The sequence below is a fragment of the Pongo pygmaeus genome, chromosome 7, assembly GCF_028885625.2.
Source record: "Pongo pygmaeus isolate AG05252 chromosome 7, NHGRI_mPonPyg2-v2.0_pri, whole genome shotgun sequence".
Taxonomy (NCBI): Eukaryota; Metazoa; Chordata; class Mammalia; order Primates; family Hominidae; genus Pongo; species Pongo pygmaeus.
This window is the reverse complement of record NC_072380.2, coordinates 22,362,052-22,384,584: the sequence shown is the minus strand read 5'-3', so window position 1 is coordinate 22,384,584 and position 22,533 is coordinate 22,362,052. Positions and strand designations below refer to the sequence as shown.

The window sequence follows — 22,533 nt, the reverse complement described above, 5'->3', positions numbered from 1 at the left end:
CCAGGATATTGAAATCAGCTTGGGCAACATGGCGAGACCCCATCTCTAAAAAAATTAAAAAATTATTCAGGTGTAGTGGCGTACCTTGTAGTCCCAGATACTCCAGAGACTGAGGGAGGTGGGAAGATGGCTTGAACCCAGGAGTTTGAGGCTACAGTGAGCTATGATAGCATCACTGCACTCCATCCTGGGTGACAAAGTAAGGCCCTGTCCCTAAATTAATTAAAATTAATTGTTTAAAATTTTGTACTTTGAAATACTCATCAAATCAAAGAAAGTTGCAAAATCTGGACATAGAGTCTCATGTACAAAACTGCCATTGCTATAATATCATTAACTAGACTACAGATCTTACTCCATTTTCACTGTTATTTACATACACTGGTGTGTTTGTATGTGTATACAGTTTCCTCTCATTTATAGGTTACCACAATCAGATACCAAACTGTTGCATGTCATCACCAAGGGACTATTTCCTGCTGCCCTTTATATTCACACTCCCCCTCCTTCCCTAGATTTGGTAACTATCAGTCTGTTCTCTAGCTTTGTCATTTTGAGACTGCTATAGAAATACAACCAAAAAGTGTACAACCTTTTGAGATAGAGAAAACTTAATCTAGGGGTAAGGATGGGAACCCATGGCAAGCCAACTACAAGTGGCAATGGAGAAAAGCAAAGTTCTGTTAGCCTAGATTTGTCGTCTAAGTTGGGGTGAGCAGTGCATCAACCAGAAATTTAAGGGCTAAATCCTGGCAATCAGAAAGCCATAGAAGGCCACACATCCTTGGCTGACTGGGAAACCATCTATGCTTAGAGGAGAGCCAAGAAATCTCAGCTGAGAGTTAAAAGCCAAAAAAGATGGGAGAACTACATTTAATTTTGAATGCATTCTTCAATCTACACACAAATCCATTAGCAGAGACGGAAGCCTTATGGGGTCATGGGGTTTGAGTATAACTGCTATCCGAATGACTAAGCTCTACAGACAAGGTGGTGATCACTAGGAAGCCAGGTTAAAATATGATAATAAGAAAAAACTGAGCAAAGACATCAGTAGCTGCACGCCACAGAAATAACAAGAGTCTTTAGTCTCAATATGGACAGGTTAGTTTAAAAAAAGAAATCAGAAAAATAGGCTGAATGCAATGGCTCACACCCGTAATCCCAGCACTTTGGGAGACCGAGGTGGGTGGATCATGATGTCAAGAGATCGAGACCATCCTGGCCAACATGATGAAACCCATCTCTACTAAAAATACAAAAATTAGCTGGGCGTGGTGGCGTGCGCCTGTAGTCCCAGCTACTCAGAAGGCTGAGACAGGAGAATCACTTGAACCCGGGAGGCAGTGTTTGCAGTGAGCCAAGGTCGCACCACTGCACTCTAGCCTGGCGACAGAGCCAGACCCCGTCTCAAAAAAAACCAAGAAAAATCAGAAAAATAAACGATCCAGACTTGTCAAAATGTATTAAACAGAAAGAAAAATAAGAAATCTCCAAATATTTGAAAATTATAATACACTCTAAATAACCCACAGATCAAAGAAGAAAGCACAAGAGAAATGAGAAAATATCTTGAACTGAAGGAAAATGAAAAATCAGACAATAAAAAAATCAGGGGCTGTAGCTAATGCAGTGCTCAGAGGGACATTTGTGCCTTAAATTACATGAGAATGAAACACAGAACCTACACATTTATGATCAAATAATAACTGACAAAGGTGTCAAGGTAAATCAGTAGGGAAGGACAATCTTTTCAATAGTGCTGTGATAATTAAATATGTAACAAAAGGAACTCAGACCGTTACCTGACCTCACCTGTAAAAGTTTACTCAAAATGGATCGCAGATCTAAATATGAGTCAAAACTATAAACCTAAAAAAAAAAAAACAGAAAATCTTTGCGACCTCAAGTTAGGCAATGATTTCTTGGATACGACACCAAAACCAAAACCTATTAAAGAAAAAGTATAAATTCGACTTCATCAGAATTAAAAATGTCTACTCCTTAAAAGGGACCGCTGGGCTGGGCATGGTGGCTCATGCCTGTAATCCCAGCACTTTGGGAGGCTGAGGCGGGTGGATCACTTGAGCTCAGGATTTTGAGACAAGCCTGGCCAACATGGTGAAACCCCATCTCTACTTAAAGTACAAAACAGCCAGGTGTGGTGGCGCATGCCTGTAGTCTCAGCTACTCAGGGGGCCAAGGCATGAGAATCGGCCCGGGAGGCAGAGGCTACAGTGAGCTGAGATGGCGCCACTGCACTCCATCCTGGGTGAAAGAGCGATACCCTGTCTCTAAAAATAAAATAAATAATAAAAGAATAAAAAACAAATAAAAGGGACCACTGGCCGGGTGTGATGGCTCACACCCGTAATCCCGGCACTTTAGGAGGATCACTTGAGCCCAGGAGTTCAAGAACAGCCTGGGCAATGTGGTGAAACTCTTATTTCTACAAAAAAAATTTTTTTTAATTAGCTGGGCATGGTGGTGCATGCCTGTAGTCACAGCTACTCAGGAGGATGAGGTGAGAGGATGGCTTGAGCCCTGGAGGCCAAGGCTGCAGTGAGTTGTGATTATACCACTGCACTCCAGCCAACAGAGCAAGACTCTGTCTCAAAAAAAAAGTCACCTTTAAGAAAAATGCAAAGACAAGCTACAAAATGGAAGAAAATATGCGTAAATCACGTAATACCTGCATATCATTCACCTGATAAAGGATTTGTACTTCTTATATGTAATGAATCACTGCACAACTCAGTAAAAACAACAACCCAAATATTTAAAAACAGGCAAAAGATACAAACAGATACTTCACCAAAGCAGACAAATGAATGGGAAGTACACACAGGAAAAGATGCTCTACATCATTATTCACTAGGAAAATGTAAATCAAAACCACAATTGGATACCAATGTACACTGGTTAAAATTTCTAAAATTAAGACTGACTAAACCAAGTACTGGTGAGAATGTGGAACAACCTGAATTCTCAGGCACTGCTAGTGGGAATGTGAAACAGTACAAATACTTTGGGAAAGACTTTCTTATAAAATTAAACACACATCTACCATATGACTCGCCGTTCCGCTCCCAGGTATCTACTAACCAAGAGAAATGAAAGTATATGTCCACACAAAGACTTGTACACTAATATTTATAGCAACTTTATTTGTAACAGCCAAAAGCTGGAAAGAACCTGGAAACAATGGGTGAATAAATTATGGTAGAGCCACAAAATGGAACACTACCCAGCAATTAAAAGGAATGAACATTTGCAACATACAACAATGTGAATGATTTCAAAATAACGCTGAGTGAAAGAAGCCAACCAAAAAACAATAGCAGGCAAGCAGGTGGGTGGGTGGGCTGTTGGGTGGGTCTTCTTCCTCGCCCCCCTTACGCCTACAATCCCAGCATTTTGGGAGGCTGAGGCTAGGTAGGAGAACTGCTTGGGCCCAGGAGTTCGAGACCGGCCTGGGCAACATAGTGAGGCCCCACCTCTATTAAAAAAATGTTTTTATATAGCTGGGCGTGGTGGCAGGCACCTGTAAGCCCAGCTATGCGGGAGAATCGCCTGAACGCGGGAGATGGAGGTTGCAGTGAGCTGAGATCGCACCACTGCACTCCAGCCTGGGTGACAGGGAGAGATTCTGTCCCCAAAAAAATAAATAAATAAAATAAAAAATAAAATAAATACAATAAAAAAGAACAAGAACATAGTGATTCCATTTATATAAAATTCTAGAAAATGCAGAATAATCTCTAGTGACAGAAAGCTGACCAGCATTTGCTGCCCATGCGTGCAGAGGAGGAACAGAAGTGGGAAGAGGCTTCAGAGAGACCTGAGTACATTTTGGGGCAATGGCCATGTCTATTTTCTTCACTGTAACGTTTCACAGGTGAAATATATCAAATATATATACATATATCAAAACTCATCAAATTGTATACTTTAAATGTGTGTGGGTTTTTTATGATGTCAATTTTACCTTTATACATCTGAAAAAAGAAAGAAATTAATGGAACAGAATAAAAGATCTGGAATTAGACTCAAACAGATTAATACTGAGTGTAGAATAAGGTGGTATTTCAAATTTGTAAGAAAAAAGATCATTGACCGGGCGCGGCGGCTCACGCCTGCAATCCCAGCACTTTGGGAAACCGAGGTGGGTGGATCACCTGAGGTCGGGAGTTCAAGACCAGTCTGACCAACATGGAGAAACCCTCTCTACTGAAAATACAAAGTTAGCCGGGTGTGGTGGCACATGCCTGTAATCCCAGCTACTCAGAAGGCTGAGGCAGGAGAATCGCTTGAACCCAGAGGGCGGAGGTTGCAGTGAGCTGAGATCATGCCATTGCACTCCAGCCTGGGCAACAAGAGCGAAATTCCATCTCAAAAAAAAAAGAAAAAAAAGAAAAAAGATCATTAAAAAAACAGGTTAGCTTGCTAGCCAATTTTAGAAAATTCTTTATGAATTTAATATCTAAGAAACTAAACAATAAAACTAAATGAAAACAAATATTCATATACTCCTGAGAATAAAATAAAATTCCCACAAACTGGAAAAGATGGATTACTCTGTCACCATAGTAACAAGTAGCCATAAGAATGGGTTTTAAGCCTGTTGAATCAATCTACATCAATTTACTTCAGCAAACACACTTTTGCAAGCCAACTAATCAATGTCATCCCCTTGTTTCTATAAGCCAGCCAATCACTGATGACTTAATCCAATACACATACCTCTGAGGGCAAATCAACTCACAAGAGTCTCACCTGAGTAACCACCCTTCCTCAGAAGATGCTGACCTACTTGTCCGTCTGCAAGTCTGCAATCCCTGAACTATATACTCTTCTCAAATATTCTATAGAAGACCAATAGTCTCTAACTGCAGTAAGCAAGAAATTCAGCTTTCTTTTTATTTCCGATAGAACAGAGGTCTCACCATCCTCTGACAATTCTGGAGGTCCAACCAAGATAATTTTGAAAACTTCCCAGGCAACATTCCAGAGATTCTCAGACCAACAATCCACTCACTGGGCCCTTGGGGTTAACTCTTTGTTCTTCAGATCTGCTGTCAAGTGAGTCAATCCCAACAACCATCTGAGGTGTGACTAGTTTCATTAAGCTCTAGTTGCTGAATCCCAATATTTGTAATCAAACAGGCCTTTGTCATTAGCCTTAGGTCTTTATGTAAGCCAATTAGCCTTACTTCCTTACATAAAATAGACCTTTTGGTTTAGAAGTACAGCCTCCAGCATATAATCAGACCTAGATCTTTGTGTGAGGTCATTAGCCTTTTTGTTTTGAAAGTATATCATTTGAAAATATTTTTGCCATTACCTTTTTGTTTTTAAATAGGGTCTCACTCCATTGGCCAGGCTGGAGTGCAGTGGTGCAATTATGGCTCACACTCACTGCAGCCTTGATATTCCAGCTCAGATGATTCTCCCACCTCAACCTCCCGAGTAGCTGGGATGACAGATGCGTGCCGCCATGCCCAGCTAATTTCTGTATTTTTTGTAGAGACAGGATTTTGCCATGTTGCCCAGGCTAGTTTCGAACTCTTGGGCTCAACCAATCCACCCTCCTCAGCCTTCCAAAATGCTGGGATTAATGGCATGAGTCACTACACCCAGTCAATTCTGTTTTTCATTTGCTTGCTTTGCTTTTACTGTTGTCTATACATATAAGGCATTTTTGTCTGTTCTGAACTGTCTTTTCTGCTCAACATAAAGAAGAGTACTCTTTAGAAGAAGCCAGATAAGGCTTCATACCAATTAAGGCCATTCCTGAGAGCTTATGGTTGGAGGCCCATTAGACCAGCAACCCAACTGTAAAAATTTGGTGAAACCCCCTGACTCCAAATGGTTCCTATCAGTAATTTTTCATCCACTGACTCCGATCCTTCTCCTAGACTATAAATTCCCACTTTTCCTTGTTGTATTCTGAGTTGAGCCCAATCTCTCTCCCATACTGTAAATCCCCATTGCAGGGGTCCTTGTGCCCATTGCACTGGTTCTGAATAAAGTCTGCCTTATCATTCTTTAACAAGTGCCATGAATATTTTTTTTCTTTTAACAGAAATCACAACTAGATGCATTACAGTAAAACTTCCAAAGCCAAGGACAAAAATAAAAAAAAAATTAAAAAGATAACAGTATCACTGGTGATTAATTTGTCAACAGGAACAATGTAAACCACGGGCTAGGTGCAATAGCTCACACCTGTAATCCTAGCACTTTAGGGGGCCGAGGTAGGAGGAGGATAACTTGAGGCCAGGATTTCGAGGTCAGCCTTGGCAACACAGTCAAACTGCATCTCTACAAAAATAAAAATAAGATAGGCTGGGCACAGTGCCTCACACCAGCACTTTGGGAGGCTGAGGTAGGAGAATCACTTGAGCCCAGGAGTTCAAGACCAGCCTTGGCAACACAGTGAGACCCTGCCTCTATGAAAAAATTAAAACATTAGTCAGGTGTGATGATGCATCCCTATAGTCCCAGCTACTTGGGAGACTGAGGTGGGAGGATTGCTTGAGCCCAGGAATTTGAGGCTGCAATGAGTTGTGATCGTGCCACTGTACTCCAACCAGGGTAACCAAGTGAGATTCCATCCAAAAAAAAAAAAAAAAAAAAAAAAAAGGAAAGAAAGCCAGATAATATTTCTCAAAGGGCGAAAAGAAAATAACTGCCAAACCCAGAATTTTAAGTTAAAGGCAAGATGGAAAACATTTTTAGATAAAAACTAAAAGAATTTGTCACCAGCAGAGTCCACACTAAAGGACATATTACAAGCAGTTCTTCAGGCAAAGGGAAAATAATCCCATATAGAATCCTGAGAGATACAGGAAGGAATAAAGAACAAATAAAATTTCAGAAGACAACAGTAAAGAAAAACTCCCAAAGCTCCCAAAGGGGCAGGACAGGGTGAGGAAAGACATACAAAGTATTCTGGAATCAGAAATTAAAACGGCTTTAGATCTTTCAACAGTAAATCTAAAAGCAAGGACGATGGAGTAGTGCCTTCAAAATTCTCAGGGTAAAGTATCTCCAAACTAGATTTATAACCTAGAGTTACATACCCAATCAAACTAGACAATTACTTTGTAAGCTAAAGACATTTTTCAAACATGTAAGGTCTCAAAATAATTTCCTCCAATGCACACTTCTTCTGGAAAATACTGGAGTATATATGCTACACCAAAACAAGGGAATAAATCAAGAAAACAGCAGTTATGAGATCTGACATACAGGAGATTCCCCTTAAGAAGGGAAGAGGGGGCCAGGCGCGGTGGCTCACGCCTGTAATCCCAGCACTTTGGGAGACTGAGACAGGTGGATCACAAGGTCAAGAGATCGAGACCATCCTGATCAACGTGGTGAGACCCCCGTCTCTACTAAAAATACAAAAATTAGCTGGGCATGGTGGCGCACACCTGTAGTCCCAGCTACTCAGGAGGCTGAGGCAGGAGAATCGCTTGAACCTGGGAGGTGGAAGCTGCAGTGAGCCGAGATCGCACCACTGTACTCCAGCCTGGGCAACAGAGCAAGACTCCATCTCAACAAAAAAAAAAAAAAAAAAAAAGGGAAGAGGAACCCCAAGACAGTGATGGTTCAGCCAGCCTGGAGTGCAACCAGCCGAACTGAAGCCGATAAGGTTCTAACAGACATTCCTAAGATGGTATTGAATTCAGTAGGAATGGGTCATTAAATGAATTGAGAACTCACCAGTGACAAAAGAAAGTAACCTTATTTTGTAAACCTTAGTTGACTTACTACCTTTTAGAAGTATGCAAACCATTCCTGGGTGATGAAAAGAAAAGCTACTACATTTTTAAACACCGAGCTCTTCTCACCTCCAGGAAAATAAATGCTCTTCTGTGGTTTCCAGTGATCCATAAGAACAGGGAACAAAGGTGGTAGAACACCAAGCCAGTAACAGCTGCAGGGGACAAGGGAGGACAGCCTGCAGAGCTCCCTGACAGACATGGACATGCTCTCGGGGCTGAGCAGCTACACTAAGAAGGTCCATGTGTGACATAATGGGGTAATGCCTGACACAGGCCTTCTCACTATCTTGGAGAAGAGGTTCTCAAAGCTAGATCTAAAGTGATCTAGATCACCCCAAAAATGTGGTATTTGCACGGGAGGGGAATGAAACTGACAAAATACCTAGTGTTTCAATGTATAGTGAAGGGATTACACAACTGAGTGTGAATTTAAGCTTAAATTAGTGGTAAGTACATATAAAATTATGTACGTAGAAAAAAAAAAGCTGAGCATAGTAGCACAAGACTGTAGCCCCAGTCACTCAGGAAGCTGAGGCAGAAAGATCACTTGAGCCCAAGAATTCAAGGCTGCAGTGAACTATGATCATGCCTGTGAATAGCCACTGCATTTCAGTCTGGGCCATGAAATGAGACCTTGTCTCGAAGAAAGGAGGAAAGAAGGAAAGGAAGGAAAGAAAGAAAGGAATGAATTTTAACAAAAAAAATCCAAGATAAATAACTGTGGAAAAAATAAAAATAATTTTTTTTTCCCCAGACGAAGTCTCACTCTGTTGCCCAGGCTAGAGTGCACTGGCACAATCTCGGCTCACTGCAACCTCCACCTCCCAGGTTCAAGCGATTCTCCTGCCTCAGCCTCTGGAGTAGCTGGGACTACAGCCCTGCGCCACCACGCCCAGCTAATTTTTTTTTTTTTTTTTTTTTAGTAGAGATGGGATTTCACCATGTTGGCTAAACTGGTCTCAACCTCCTGACCTCAAGTGATCCGCCTGCCTCGGCCTCCCAAAGTCCTGGGATGACAGGCATGGGCCACTGTGCCTGGCCAAAACAAAATAAATTTCAATAAATATGGAAAGACATGCCATATTTTTCAATAGGACTCAGTGAACAGTCTCCCTAGTCAATGACCATCAAAATGCCAACTGACGTTTTTCTTTTTCTTTTTTTTTTTTTTTTTTTGAGACAGAGTCTTGCTCACTGTCGCCCAGGCTGGAGTACACTGGCACAATCTCGGCTCACTACAAGCTCCGCCTCCCGGGTTCACGCCAACCTCCTGCCTCATCCTCCCAAGTAGCTGGGACTACAGGCGCCTGCCACCACGCCCGGCTAATTTTTTGTATTTTTAGTAGAGACGGGGTTTCACCGTGTTGGCCAGGATGGTCTCAATCGCCTGACTTCGTGATCCATCTGCCTCGGCCTCCCAAAGTGTTGGGATTACGGGCGTGAGCCACCGCCCGCGCCCGGACATTTTTTTTTTTTTTTTTTTAGACAGTCTCACTCTGTCACCCAGGCTGGAGTGCAATGGCATCATCTTGGCTCACTGCAACCTCTGCCTCCCAGGTTCCGGGTTCAAGCGATTCTCGTGCCTCAGCCTCCCAAGTAGCTGGAATTACAGGTGTGTGCCACCTCGCCTGGCTAATTTTTGTATTTTTAGCAGAGAGAGGGTTTCACCATGTTGGCCAGGCTGGACTTGAACTGCTGACCTCAACTGATCCGCCTGCCTCAGCCTCCCAAAATGTCAGGATTACAGAGGTGAGCCACCGCATCCAGCCAAAACAAAATAAATTTCAATAAATGGAAAGACATGCCATATTTTTCAACAGAAGACTAAGTGAACATTCTCCCTAGTCAATGCCCATCAAAATGCTAAACAACATTTTTCTTATTTTCACTAAGTTATTCAAAGGATCAAATGAAAGAGTATGTGGGTGACATTCACCATGAAAATTCTGAAAATAAAATTCTGACAAATATCAAAAACCAAAAAAAGTACAGTATTTTAGACAGAATCACATTAGTTTGGACCCAATAGCTCAAACTGAAAGTTCAGAAATAAATCCAGGTATTTTAGCATATAAGGCAGTGATTTGAATCTGTGGAAAAAAAGAATGTTTTTCAATAAATTGTATAATAGTACAGAGACAACCATGATAATCCCAACTTCATATCAAGGTAAATCCATAGGGTTTGAAACACTGAAAATAGGCCTGGCGTGGTGGTTCATGCCTGTAATCCCAGCACTTTGGGAAGCTGAGGCAGGTGGATTACCCGAGGTCAGGAGTTCAAGACCAGCCTGGCCAACGTAGCAAAACCCTGTCTCTGCTAAAAATACAAAAATTAGCCAGGTGTGGTGGCAACTACTCAGAAGGCCTGAGGCAGGAGAATCGCTTGAATCCGGGAGGTGGAGGTTGCAGTGAGCCAACATCATGTCATTGCACTCCAGCCTGGGCAACAGGAGTGAAACTCCATCTCAAAAAAGAAAAAAAAAAGGAAAATAAAAACTAGTTCTGTTTTTTTGAAGACAGGGTCTCACTTGCTTGCCTAGGCTGGAGTACAGTAGCACTATCATAGCACTTTGCAGCCTTGAACCCCTGGCCTCAAGCAATCCTCCCACCTTGGCCTCCCAAAGTGCTGGAATTATAGGCACGAACCAGACCATCCCCAGCCAAGTAGACCTTTCTAAGCAGAAAAGCAAAGGCATTCACTGAAAGTACATACAAGAAAAATAAATATATAAAAGCAAAGGCAGAAACCGCAAAAAAAGAAATAGCGGATTTGAAGACATACACTTTCATTTAATAAATATTCTTGAACATTTACTGTGTACAATTAAATAAAACTTACAGGAGGCTATTGGCTTGGACTGGGCTCCTGCACTAGGCCCAACAGAGCAAACCAAAATGGAGTTACTCATGCTGAAGTTCCATGCCACCAAATAGAAACTAAGATCTTTATCTGACTTTCTGAGACATCAGGAGAGAGATATAATAGCCAAATCCCCAAACAGGCCAGTTTTAATATGATAAAGATGTCCCCTCTGCTTTAACCTTTACAAGGAAAGTAACAAATGACCAATCTTTTTGTTCTGTTTCTGATTCTCTGGCCCTTTCCTGTCTATAAAGCCAACCTCCGCTGCTCAGCTCATCAGAACCCTCAAGGTGTTACCCAATTCATGAACTCCAGATAAAAGCCAATAATTGTGTCTTTTGACAGTGCTAAGCCCTATATTAGGTCTAACTGTACAGGGTGAGCAAAAAAGACACGGCCTCTGCCAGAGGAGCTGACAGTCTAGGAGATACAGAATAATTATAAAAAAGTTCAAGACATCTTCAGCTTCTCTTTCTCTTACCACACATGCACTCAGGAAATCCACTTAAGTGCCACTTTCAAAATACAGATGTCCAGAATCTGACTCCTTACCACCTCCATGGCTACCATCCGCATGGCTCCACTGGATTACCACAGCCTCTTGACTGGTGTTCCCACTTCCACCCTTAGTCAGCCAAGTCTATTCTCCACACAGCAACAACAGGGATCCTTTCACAGTCCAAGCTGGGTCTTGCCAGTGCACTGCTCAAAGTCCTGCATTTCACTCAGAGTGAAAGTTAAAACCCTCACAAAAGCCCTACAAAGCTCTATGTAATCAGCTCCTCCATTTGCTCTGCCCCTCCACCACCCTGCTTGCTCACTCGGCTCTAGCCACCCTGCATGCGCCTGCACCAGGCCTGTTTCTGTCTTGGTCTGTGCCTGAGCTGTCCACACGCCAAAGCTTCTTCTCCCTTCACCTGGCTAACCTCTTACCTCTTTCAAGCGTTTGCTCAAATGAGCTTGACCACCCCACTTAAAACTGCAATTCTCCGCCCCCTGCCCCACTACTTCTGATTGCCCTGACCGTGTGCTCTTTTTCTTTTTTCCATGGCTCTTATCGCTTTTAATACACTATACAATTTATTTATTACATTTATTATTTACTGTTCGTCTCCCCTGGCAACAACAGAGGCTCCGCGAGGGGAGGGATCTTTGGTTTGGTATCCGATAGGTCCTAAGACTCTGGTTCATAACTGGAGCTCAGTAAGTATACACTGAAGCAATGAATGAAATGGTCAGAGGAGCAAAGATTTACAAGCCTGATAACACCCAGTGGTTGTACATAGCTGGTGGGAAAAGAAACTGAATAAATCTTCTACAGGGTAATTTGTCAAGATATAGTTAACTATCGTATTATATTAGATATATATTAAAAGGCTTTAGAATGTTCAGCCCTTCCATTAAGTAATTCTACTTCTGAGTACATGGCCTAAAAAAATCAGATGTACAGAGACTTGTGTGTAAGATGAGATTTCATGCAACCACTAAAAATTATACACATCTGGCTGGGCACGGTGGCTCATGCCTGTAATCCCAGCACTTTGGGAGGCTGAGGAGGGCAGATCTCCTGAGCTCAGGAGTTCAAGACAAGCCTGGGAAACATGGTGAAACCCTGTCTCTACTAAAATACAAAAAATTAGCCAGACATGGCGGCATGCACCTGTAGTCCTAGCTACTCGGGAGGCTGAAGCAAGAGAATTGTTTCAACCCAGGAGGCAGAGGTTGCAGTGAGTTGAGATCGCACTACTGCACTTTAGCCTAAGCAACAGAGAGAGACTCTGTCTCCAAAAAAAAAAAAAAAAAAAGAAAAGAAAAGAAAAGAAAAAAAATTAGCCAGGCTAAGTGGCAGGCGCCTATAATTCCAGCTACTCGGGAGGCTGAGGCAGGAGAATCACTTGAACCCAAGAGGCAGAGGGTGCAGTGAGCCAAGACTGCACCACTGCACTCCAGCCTGGGTGATAAGAGTGAGACTCTGTCTCAATTAAAAAATATATATACACACATCTGTATTTACTACAGTAACACATACACTGTATATTATTATATGCAAACTCAGCATGTGCATATAGCAAACCAAGTTCTCCTAACCACAAATTTAAATAAAACTCCTTCTCAAAGCACAGCAGATGTCCATTCAGATGCTTATCTCAGGAGGACTAGGGACAAGGGCACATATATTCAGTTCAGTTATTCCAGTTTTTCTACAACTAAAAATCTAAACAGGGCTGGGTGCCATGGCTCATGCCTATAATCTCAACACTTTGAGAGGCTGAGGTAGGAGGATCCGTTGAAGCCAGGAAACATAGCAGCCTGGGAAACATAGCAAGACCCTGTCTCTCCAAAAAAAAAAAAAAAAAAAAAAAAATTAAAAATTAGCTGGGCATGGTAGCACACCTGTAGTCCTGGCTACTCAGAAGGCTGAGGTGGTAGGATCACTTGAACCAGGAGTTCAGGGTTACAGCGAGCTATGATCAAACCACTGTACTCCAGCCAGGGTGACAAAACAAGACCCTGTCTCTGGGGGAAAAAACAAACAAACAGAACAACGTCTAATGTATATCATTACCAGCTGTTTCTGAACTTTTCAGAAAATCATCAGCATGTTAAAGATAGACCCCACCATTCACTCACATGACATCCAGCACAGAGTCATTCCGAATGACCTTATGGGAGACATCAGCCAGCAGGAAGAGCCCTCCGTCTGTCCTTCGGATGCTAGCTGCATAGCCTGGCCAGATCTGCAATCTGGAGAGAGAGGTGGTCTTAACTGCAGGATTTTCAAAGAACACATATACTTCCGTGCCCCCATGTGAACAATACTTTGAGGTGATACTGCCCTTCCCTAATAGTAATGAGAAAGCCTCAGGAAACTAAGTTAATTGACATTATTGCAAACTTACTGAAAAACCAAACTAAGGAAGAGATTTAACTGACAAACTGTATTCACTACCATAAACTACTGCTGAGATTACAGTACTAAATACAATGGTTGTAATGGAAAATTTCTTTCCAGAACATTCAAAAGTGAGGAAAGGGAAAAAAGTACCAACCTGTGTTGCTGTAGTACCATAGCACTTGTAGGGTCATAAAAGTTTCTCCCCACAAGCTTCATATCTAAAAGTTTCATTACCCTGAAATAAAAAGCAAGTATGAGTTTTCTAATAGAAGAGTATTAAAATTACGTTCCATTATTCTTAGCTACATTTGCCTTTGGAAGTCTAAACGGTTAGAAATGTTTGTGCTCATTGCAGAAGACAGCTTTTATATTGAGAACAATCTTGTTAAAAGAAAACCAAAAACTACCAAAGTATTTGACTGAAAAAGCAAAGCAAAACGACAGCAGTCTTTTCCACTTACTAGCTCACTAAACACTGAGTTGATTTCCCAGGTTTGATTACATTACTTTTCACCATTAACTATGAAGAATGCAAGAGAGCCCATTGCTAAGTGTGTGAATAACAGCGTGGCAAAGGGAGTTACGTTTATTCCTGGCAGTTCAACTTACTAGGCAGAAATTAGGTTCCGTGGGCCGGGCACGGTGGCTTATGCCTCTAATCCCAGCACTTTGGGAGGCTGAGATGGGCAGATCACGAGGTCAGGAGATCGAGACCATCCTGGCCAACAAGATGAAACATCATCTCTATTAAAAATACAAAAATTAGCCAGGCATGGCGGCACATGCCTGTAATCCCAGCTACTCAGGAGACTGAGGCAGGAGAATCACTTGAACCAGGGAGTCAGAGGTTGCAGTGAGCCGAGATTGCGCCACTGCACTACAGCCTGGCGACAGAGCGAGACTCCATCTCAAAAAAAAAGAAAAAAAAGAAATTCGGTTGTGTGTTTCATTAAATAAGAGTAAATAAGAGAATAGCAGCTGTATGAAAATTAGGATGTTTCAAAAGAAGTTAAACAATTATGAGCTGTTTGTAATCCATAAATTCAAGACACTGAAAAAACATCCTTCCAGCAAATATTTTTACACACAACCTCTTTAAGTAGCCCCCTTGTTACCGTCACCATTAAATATGCACTATAAACAGCTGCTTTCAAAGTTCCTGAACACAACTGGAGGAACCCATTCCCCTATCCAGCTACCTCCAAACCTAATTTCATATATTCAAATCTGGTCTACCACTTGTGAGATGATTTTTGAGTACGTTAGCCTCAATACCATCCATTTATTCATTAAATGCTTCCAAACCCATCTAGAATATACTGTCACGTATTTCCATCCAAGAATCTTGAAGAACATTACTGTAAATACAAGACTGAAGTTACAGGACGATAGAACTTCAGCTGTTTTCTTACCGACGGAAAACAACGTTGTAGAAGGGAATGCACAGGTCAGAGCAGGGCTCCAGGATCTTTGTCATCTGAATCTTAATGCTGATTTCAGCACTGTCTGTTTTCCTTTGACTTTTTAACTCAAGAACCTAACAAATAAATACACACAGGTAAAACAAAATGACAAAACTAAGAACTAATGACCACATCCTAATCTAATTCAACTGTGTTCTTAAGAACACTAAAGTATCTTAAAACATTTTTCTACTTTTCCCCTCACTTTGTTGCCCACACTGGCAAAAGCACAGCATGACGACTATGATTCAGAAAAATGATTTGGTAAGAGAATTGCAACCAAGTTTACATTTGCAATTTTTTTTTTTTTTTTTTTTGAGACAGAGTCTCGCTCTGTTACCCAGGCTGGAGTGCAGTGGCGTGATTTCGGCTCACTGCAGGTTCCGCCTCCTGGGTTGACACCATTCTCCTGCCTCAGCCTCCTGAGTAGCTGGGACTACAGGTGCCTGCCACCACGCCCGGCTAATTTTATTTTTAGTAGAGACGGGGTTTCACCGTGTTAGCCAGGATGGTCTCGATCTCCTGACCTCGTGATCCACCTGACTTGGCCTCCCAAAGTACTAGGATTACAGGCGTGAGCCACTGCACCCGGCCTACATTTGCAATTTTAAGTTACTCTTATCACTGAGGTTACAGACTTCCAACCATTCCTCTCATGTGAGAAGCTGCTTCTTGAGGAATTCAAACCTAAAATGTGCTGTTATGTCCTGCAGAAATCTGTTTTCCCCTCTACAAACAGAAAAGTACAACTCAAACGTACAGGAATTCTATGGTTTCCTACCCCTCAAAACACCAGTCCTGGGCCAGGTGAAGTGGCTCACGCCTGTAGTCCCAGGGCTTTGGGAATTTGAGACCAGTCTGGGCAACATAGCAAGACCCAATCTCTTAAAAGCAAAACCAAACAAAAAACACCAGAGCACTCTTAGAGTTAATCTGAAAGTCCATTTCCTGTTTGGTCTCACTTGTTGAAGCTTAACAGGCAGATAGAGAATAGATCCATCAAACGCAGTGACGTTGCCGGTGACAGCTTGATGGTCCTTCAACATGCCGAACCTCATGCTTTTGCACTCCACATTGGGGCTGGAAAATAATGAAGAGGATTTTCCTTCAACTTGACTCAAACAGCAATCTTTACCAGAGCTGTGCAACAGGTGCTAGTTACCCAGTAACTGCTGCTCCATCTAGTGGCCATATTAAAAATTATCTGTCTGACTAGAACTTCGACTCAAGAAGAGTCAGCTGCCAGCTGAAACATCAGAAACCATAGGTTAACAAAAAAATAAAAACCACCAAATTCTACCACCAAAGGACACCTGCCTTAGCATGTCAGTGTATATTCTTTCATATATACACATTTGTTTTTGAGATGGAGTCTCGCTCTGCCGCCCAGGCTGGAGTACAGTGGCGCGATCTCGGCTCACTGCAATCTCTACCTCCCAGGTTCAAGTGACTCTCCCTTTGTTTCCTTAACATTTGTCAATCCATTTTAAGAGGAACGGTTCTCCCCACCTCCTTTTTTTTTTTTTTTTTTTTTTTTTTTTTTGAGATAGGGTCTTGCTCTGTCACCCAGGCTGAAGTACAGTGGCATGATCATAGCTCACTGCTGTCTCAAACTCCTGGGCTCAAGTGATCCTTCTGCCTCAGTCCCCAAGTAACTGGGACTATAAGGGTACCACCACACTTGGCCAATTAAAAAAAAATTTTTTTTTTGCCCTCGCTGGGTGGCTCATGCCTGTAATCCCAGCACTTTGGGAGGCCGAGGTGGGTGATCACTTGAGGCCAGGAGTTCAAGATCACTCTGGCCATCATAGTGAAATCCTGTTATACTAAAAATACAAAAAAATTAGTGGGGTGTGGTGGCATGTGGTTGTAATCCCAGCTACTCAGAAGGCTGAGGCATGAGAATCATTTCAGCCTGGGAGATGGAGGTAGCACTGAGGTGAGACTGTGCCACTGCACTCTGGCCTGGGCAACAGAGTGAGACTCTGTCTCAAAAAAACAAATAAATAAAATTTTTTGTTGTTGTTACCTAAGATAGTCTTGAACTCCCAGCCTCAAGCAACTCTCCCTCCTCGGCCTCCCTAAGTGCTGGGATTACAGACGTGAGCCATTGCATGCAGCCCTCTCCCCTCTCTTTAATGCTCACCTCTTTGCTGTATGTTTCACACAAGCCTGTTTCCTGGGATCCAATTTCCCCCCCTTTTCTGGCTACTTCCCTCTACCTGTTGTATGTGCTCAGCTCCGCTTTCTTACCTCATAGAAACTATTACAGCAATCCTGTTGCCTTCTATAATTATTCCATTTCTCACTCCTCTTACAAACTTTTTAAATGAGTGGCCAACTCACTGGCTACTTCTCATGGCCTATGCCCTCCTTTGTGCTTTTCATCTTTCCTTTTTTTTTCTCTACAACTGTAACAAAACTACTAGACGATCACAACACCCTCAACAAGCAAATTCAGTTCCTTTTTTCCCTGCGGCCAAAGTCAACCACCTTCTCATTACCTTCATTCAAATGAGTCCTTCCTTTGGTCTTTATAACATACCTTCAGAATATTTTCTCCCTAACTGTTCCTTTCTTCTTTCTTTCACTCCACTTCTTCCTCCTGTGTCATCAACTAGCAGTTGCCCTTCACAAATTCAGTCTTCCTAGTATAGCTACCTTTAGAAATAGTATGGAAGTTTCTGGCCAGGCATGGTGGCTCATGCCGGTAATCCCAGCACTTTGGGAGGCCGAGGCAGGTGGATTACTTGAGGTCAGGAGTTTGAGACCAGCCTGGTCAACATGGCAAAACCCCGACTCTACTAAAAAAAATACAAAAATTAGCCAGGCATGGGGGCGCTTGCCTATAATCCCAGCTACTAGGAGGCTGAGGCAAGAGAACTGCTTGAACCTGGGAGGCAGAGGTTGCAGTGAGCTGAGATTGCACCACTGCACTCTAGCCTGGGTGACAGACTGAGACCCTGTCTCAAAAAAAAAAAAAAAAAAAAAAAAAAAGAAATAGTATGGAAGTTTCTTAAAAAAACTAAAAATAGTACTAATATGATCCAACAATCCCACTTCTTGGTATTTATCCAAAGGAATTGAAATCAGTGTGTCAAAGAGATATATGTGCACTCCCATGTTCACTGCAGCACTATTCACAACAGGCAAGACATGGAATCAATCTAAGTGTCCACTGAATGGATAAAGTGGTATACATACACAATGGAATACTATATAGTCTTTAAAAAGGAGTACATCCTGTCATTTGTGACAGTATGAAAGGATCCGGAGAGTATTATGCTAAGTGAAATAAGACAGGTACAGAAAGACAAATACCATCTGATCTCACTCATGTATGGAATCTAAAAAAGTTGAACTCATTGTGAACAGACAGTAGGAAGGTGGCTACCAGAGGCTAGGGGTTGAGGGGTATGGAGAAATGGCAGATGTTGGTTAAAAGGTACAAAGTTTCAGATAGACAGGTGGAGTAAGTTTTAGTGATCTATGGTAACCATAGTTAACAATAGCGTGTATTTCAAAATTCCTGAGATTTTAAATATTTTCACGACAAAAAAACAGTAAGTAGGTGAGGTGACACATATGTCAATTAGCCTGACTTAATCTTTCTACAATGTATACATATATCAAAACATCATCTTGTACTCATACATATACACAATTATTTTTCAATTAAAAGAACTGAGACTTCATCTTCTCATTTTCTTCACAGGTATTTCAAAACACTCATTTTCACAATTCCAGCTAAGAACTTCCAGCTAATGACTCCTCTAAGATATTAAAAGAGAATACAAACTAATATATTTTTAAATAGTAATAAATCCTAAAATTATTGATATAAAACTGAAGTTATCTTCCTTCATTTTTCTCACCCCTAAATTTAACCCTAGACTGTCACTAGAGAGATGTCAGATGTTGCTATGATGGTTCACGCAGGGAAGGATCCAGGTTTCATAGGGCATGGATTTCACACCACTGATGGGGGAGGGTTCTTTAAGAAAAATAATACAAATTTACACATACAAAATAAGTTAAAAGATCATGGAAGACACCTAATACAAGTTTTAAAAGGGCCTGAACTTAAGCTTCATTAATTTCACATTAAATTAACTTCTAGCCTCGTGTATAAATCACCCTATGAAGTTAAAATCAAGATTGGTAATATAGCTAAATACATACACAAAGCTTTAAGATTAACCTTAAACTTCCTGTAAGGATCTGAGTAAACACATTATCGCATTGAGACGTCCACCAGGAACTGTCCAGGACAATATTCAGTTATTCCAGGTAACTATTTTTTTACTGCCCTTTAAGAAGTGAACAATACAAAGCAAAGGAAAGCTGTGAATACCTGAAAGTCACGTGATATTGATAAACTGCTTCATTATGACATTGTATTTTGACGAGGTTCAGTCCCAAAGACTGAGGTGTTCCTTTTGATCCCTGCTTCACAATAAGCTCTCTAGAAAATAAAAACAAAAAGCAACTGCATATATCAAAAACAAAAAACAAAATAACTAACCAGCCCACACAACCAACAACAAAAAGATTGGGGGAAGTAACATTTTCTCACATTTTGCCACAGTTACACAAATCAAGAGGCAACACTTACAAAAGCAAGCTCTGAAGGCTAGAAGGCAAATCATTAGCAAGACCTAATTAGATAAGCAAGGTCACCCTACCTTTCCTAGTAACATTACCAAATAAACTAGGCCCATTAACTAAGAACACACGAATGAGTTCTATGGAGAAAGATGAAGTGTCACGATATTCTTCCTAAATTATTTCCTTATCTTCAACATGACAAAGAATTGTCTCAACTGGGAAGGAAATGAAAGGCCGTGAGTCCACTCTTTAGTTGCATGCTATATGTCCACTGTCAAACACATTTAACTTCAGAAATTGTCCCACCTTGGCCAGACACAGTGGCTCACACCTATAATTCCAGCACCTTGGGAAGCCAAGGTGGGTGGATCACGAGGTCAGGAGTTCAAGACTAGCCTGGCCAAGGTGGTGAGACCCCCATCTCTACTAAAAATACAAAAAAATTAGGTGGGGGTGATGGCGGGCACCTATAATCCCAACTACTTGGGAGGTTGAGGCAGGGGAATTGCTTGAACCCACGAGGCGGAGGTTACAATGAGCCGAGATTGCCCCACTGCACTGCAGCCTGGGCGACAGAGTGAGACTCCATCTCAAAAAGAAAAAAAAAAATTGTCCCATCTCTTTGTCAATCTCCCACTGGCAAAAAACAAAACACCCCGCAGTATTATTACCCAGGGAGGACCCAACAAAAATAGATTTTACAATACTACATACCAGCCAAAATGCAGAGTTTTCACGATCATTATAAGTAGAAAAGGCAGTGCTCCTGACTTACTTTTCCTTGTGTTCCACAGTCAGGACCAGAGAGCGATCTGGAGAGTGCAAGGGAGACAGGGGCAGAGCTGGTGGCGATGACAGCTGCGGGGGACCCCGGGACGGTGTGCTGAAGGCACAGGCAGGCTTGTCCACTCCTCTGCCGATACCACCTGCTGCTCTTCCCAGTGGTAATAAAGAAGCATCCGAACTTCCTCTTCCAAGCATCCTGAAATGTAGAGAGAGAGGCAAGTCAGGGCTTTTTATAATAGCTATGTCCCACCCAGATTATTCCCCCAACTCCACAATCTCTTCCTGGAGGAGTCAGCAAAAGGGATCCAAGTTTCAAATTCTCTCAAACTACATATGCCAAGGCCAGGCACAGTGGCTCACGCCTGTAATCCTAGCACTTTGGGAAGCCGAGGTGGGCAGACTGCTTGAGCCCAGGAGTTCAAGACCAGCCTAAACAATACAGTGAGACCCCGAACTATAAAAAATACAAAGGTTAGCCAGGTATGGTGGCTCATAACTGTAGTCCCAGCTACTCGGGTGGCTGAGGTGGGAGGATCACTTCAGCCTGGGAGGTCGAGGCTGCAGTGAGCTGAAATCACAGCACTGCACTAAAGGCTGGGTGACAGAGAGAAAACCAATTTCAAAAAAAAAAAACACAACATATGCCACCATGACTCATTCACCAACCGCTATTAATATTGACTGTCAGAGCTATCTTCCATAGCAGAATAGAGGAGAAAGTTTGACTCAACGTTATTAAAGAATCACCACAGCTGCGTGCAGGGGCTCACGCCTATAATCCCAGCACTCTGGGAAGCCAAGGCGGGTGGGTTACCTGACGTCAGGAGTTTGAGACCAGCCTGGCTAATATGGTGAAACCCCGTCTCTACTAAAAATACAAAAATTAGCTGGGTGTGAGGCGGAGGTTGCAGTGAGCCGAGATCGCGCCACTGCACTCCAGCCTGGCGACAGAGAGAGACTGTCTCAAAAAAAAAAAAAAAAAAAAAAATAGCCGGGCGTGGTGGCGCACACCTGTAGTCTCAGCTACTCGGCACACTGAGGCAGGAGAATCGCTTGAACCTGGGAGGTGGAGGTTGCAGTGAACCAAGATTGCCCCACTGCATTCCAGCCCGGGCAACACAGTGAGACTCCATCTCAAAAGAAAAAAAAAAAAAAAAAAAAAATGTCCAGGCACAGTGGCTCATGCCCGTAATCTCAGCACTTTGGGAGGCCGAGGTGGGTGGACTGCCTGAGGTCAGGAGTTCAAGCCCAGCCTGGCTAACACGGTGAAACCTCATCTCTACTAAAAATACAAAAAATTAGCTGGGTGTGGTGGCACATGCCTGTAGTCCCAGATACTTGGGAGGCTGAGGCAGGAGAATTGCTTGAACCTGGGAGGCGGAGGTTGCGGTGAGCCAAGATTGAGTCATTGCACTCCAGCTTGGGAGACAGAGCAAAACTCCACCTCAAAAAAAAAAAAAAAATCACCACGATCAGGGTAATTTTTTAAGAGGACAAATGAATTTCTGAGAAGCCCAGTGGAGAACTACTTCTTACCCTTCTCCAATGCCTAGCTGTGTTAACAGCTGCTGACTACTCTTGGGAAATGCACTTTCTTTAATATAAAACCAGACATTGATTATGAGATGACACAACCCTTCTTAGAGTTGCTCTCTGAACTTACAGAGATATTCCATCTGAATTTGATAGTTACCTGAGAGGGTAACTTTACCCACCTACTCCAACCAACGGAGGCCTCTGCCATCTTGCTGTCCCCAGCTGCCAGCACTTTTGGATCCCAAAAAGTGGGAGAGAGCTCCTCCCTGTCCTTGCGTACCAGATTAGCAGACAAGCCTCGACCTAAAATGCCTCTACCTGAAAGAAAGAACCGAACCCCAGCAATGACTGAGTTAAACGTGTTTTAAAGTATAGTTCTTTTTTTTTTTTTTAAAAAGCAGTTATGTTTCTGAAAATAAACCATTTGGATTTTAGAAGAAACCAATCATACATACCACCGAATTTCTCAAGTTAGTTTTCCACATACCTGATGGAAGCATTTCTTGTTTCAGAGGGGTCTTAGAAACTGTTTCAATGCCCAGGCCTCGGAACATGGAGACCAAACCCACAGACTCCTGTGGAAAGT

The 22,533-nt window shown here is 42.3% G+C and overlaps 1 protein-coding gene across 7 annotated transcripts in view; it reads right to left on the bottom strand.

Moving 5' to 3' along the window:
• PIWIL2 (piwi like RNA-mediated gene silencing 2) overlaps positions 1–22,533 on the bottom strand; it is a 93,162-nt gene that overhangs the window by 51,379 nt on the left and 19,250 nt on the right. For all 7 annotated transcript variants that reach the window (XM_063669346.1, XM_054497991.2, XM_054497997.2 and 4 more), the window contains 8 exons: positions 22,435–22,522; positions 22,127–22,265; positions 20,401–20,607; positions 19,372–19,482; positions 15,980–16,097; positions 14,967–15,091; positions 13,709–13,789; positions 13,290–13,403 (listed from right to left, as the gene is read on the bottom strand). In XM_063669346.1, coding sequence (XP_063525416.1) covers positions 13,290–13,403; positions 13,709–13,789; positions 14,967–15,091; positions 15,980–16,097; positions 19,372–19,482; positions 20,401–20,607; positions 22,127–22,265; positions 22,435–22,522 — 983 coding nt within the window. The remainder of the gene's footprint in view (positions 1–13,289; positions 13,404–13,708; positions 13,790–14,966; positions 15,092–15,979; positions 16,098–19,371; positions 19,483–20,400; positions 20,608–22,126; positions 22,266–22,434; positions 22,523–22,533) is intronic.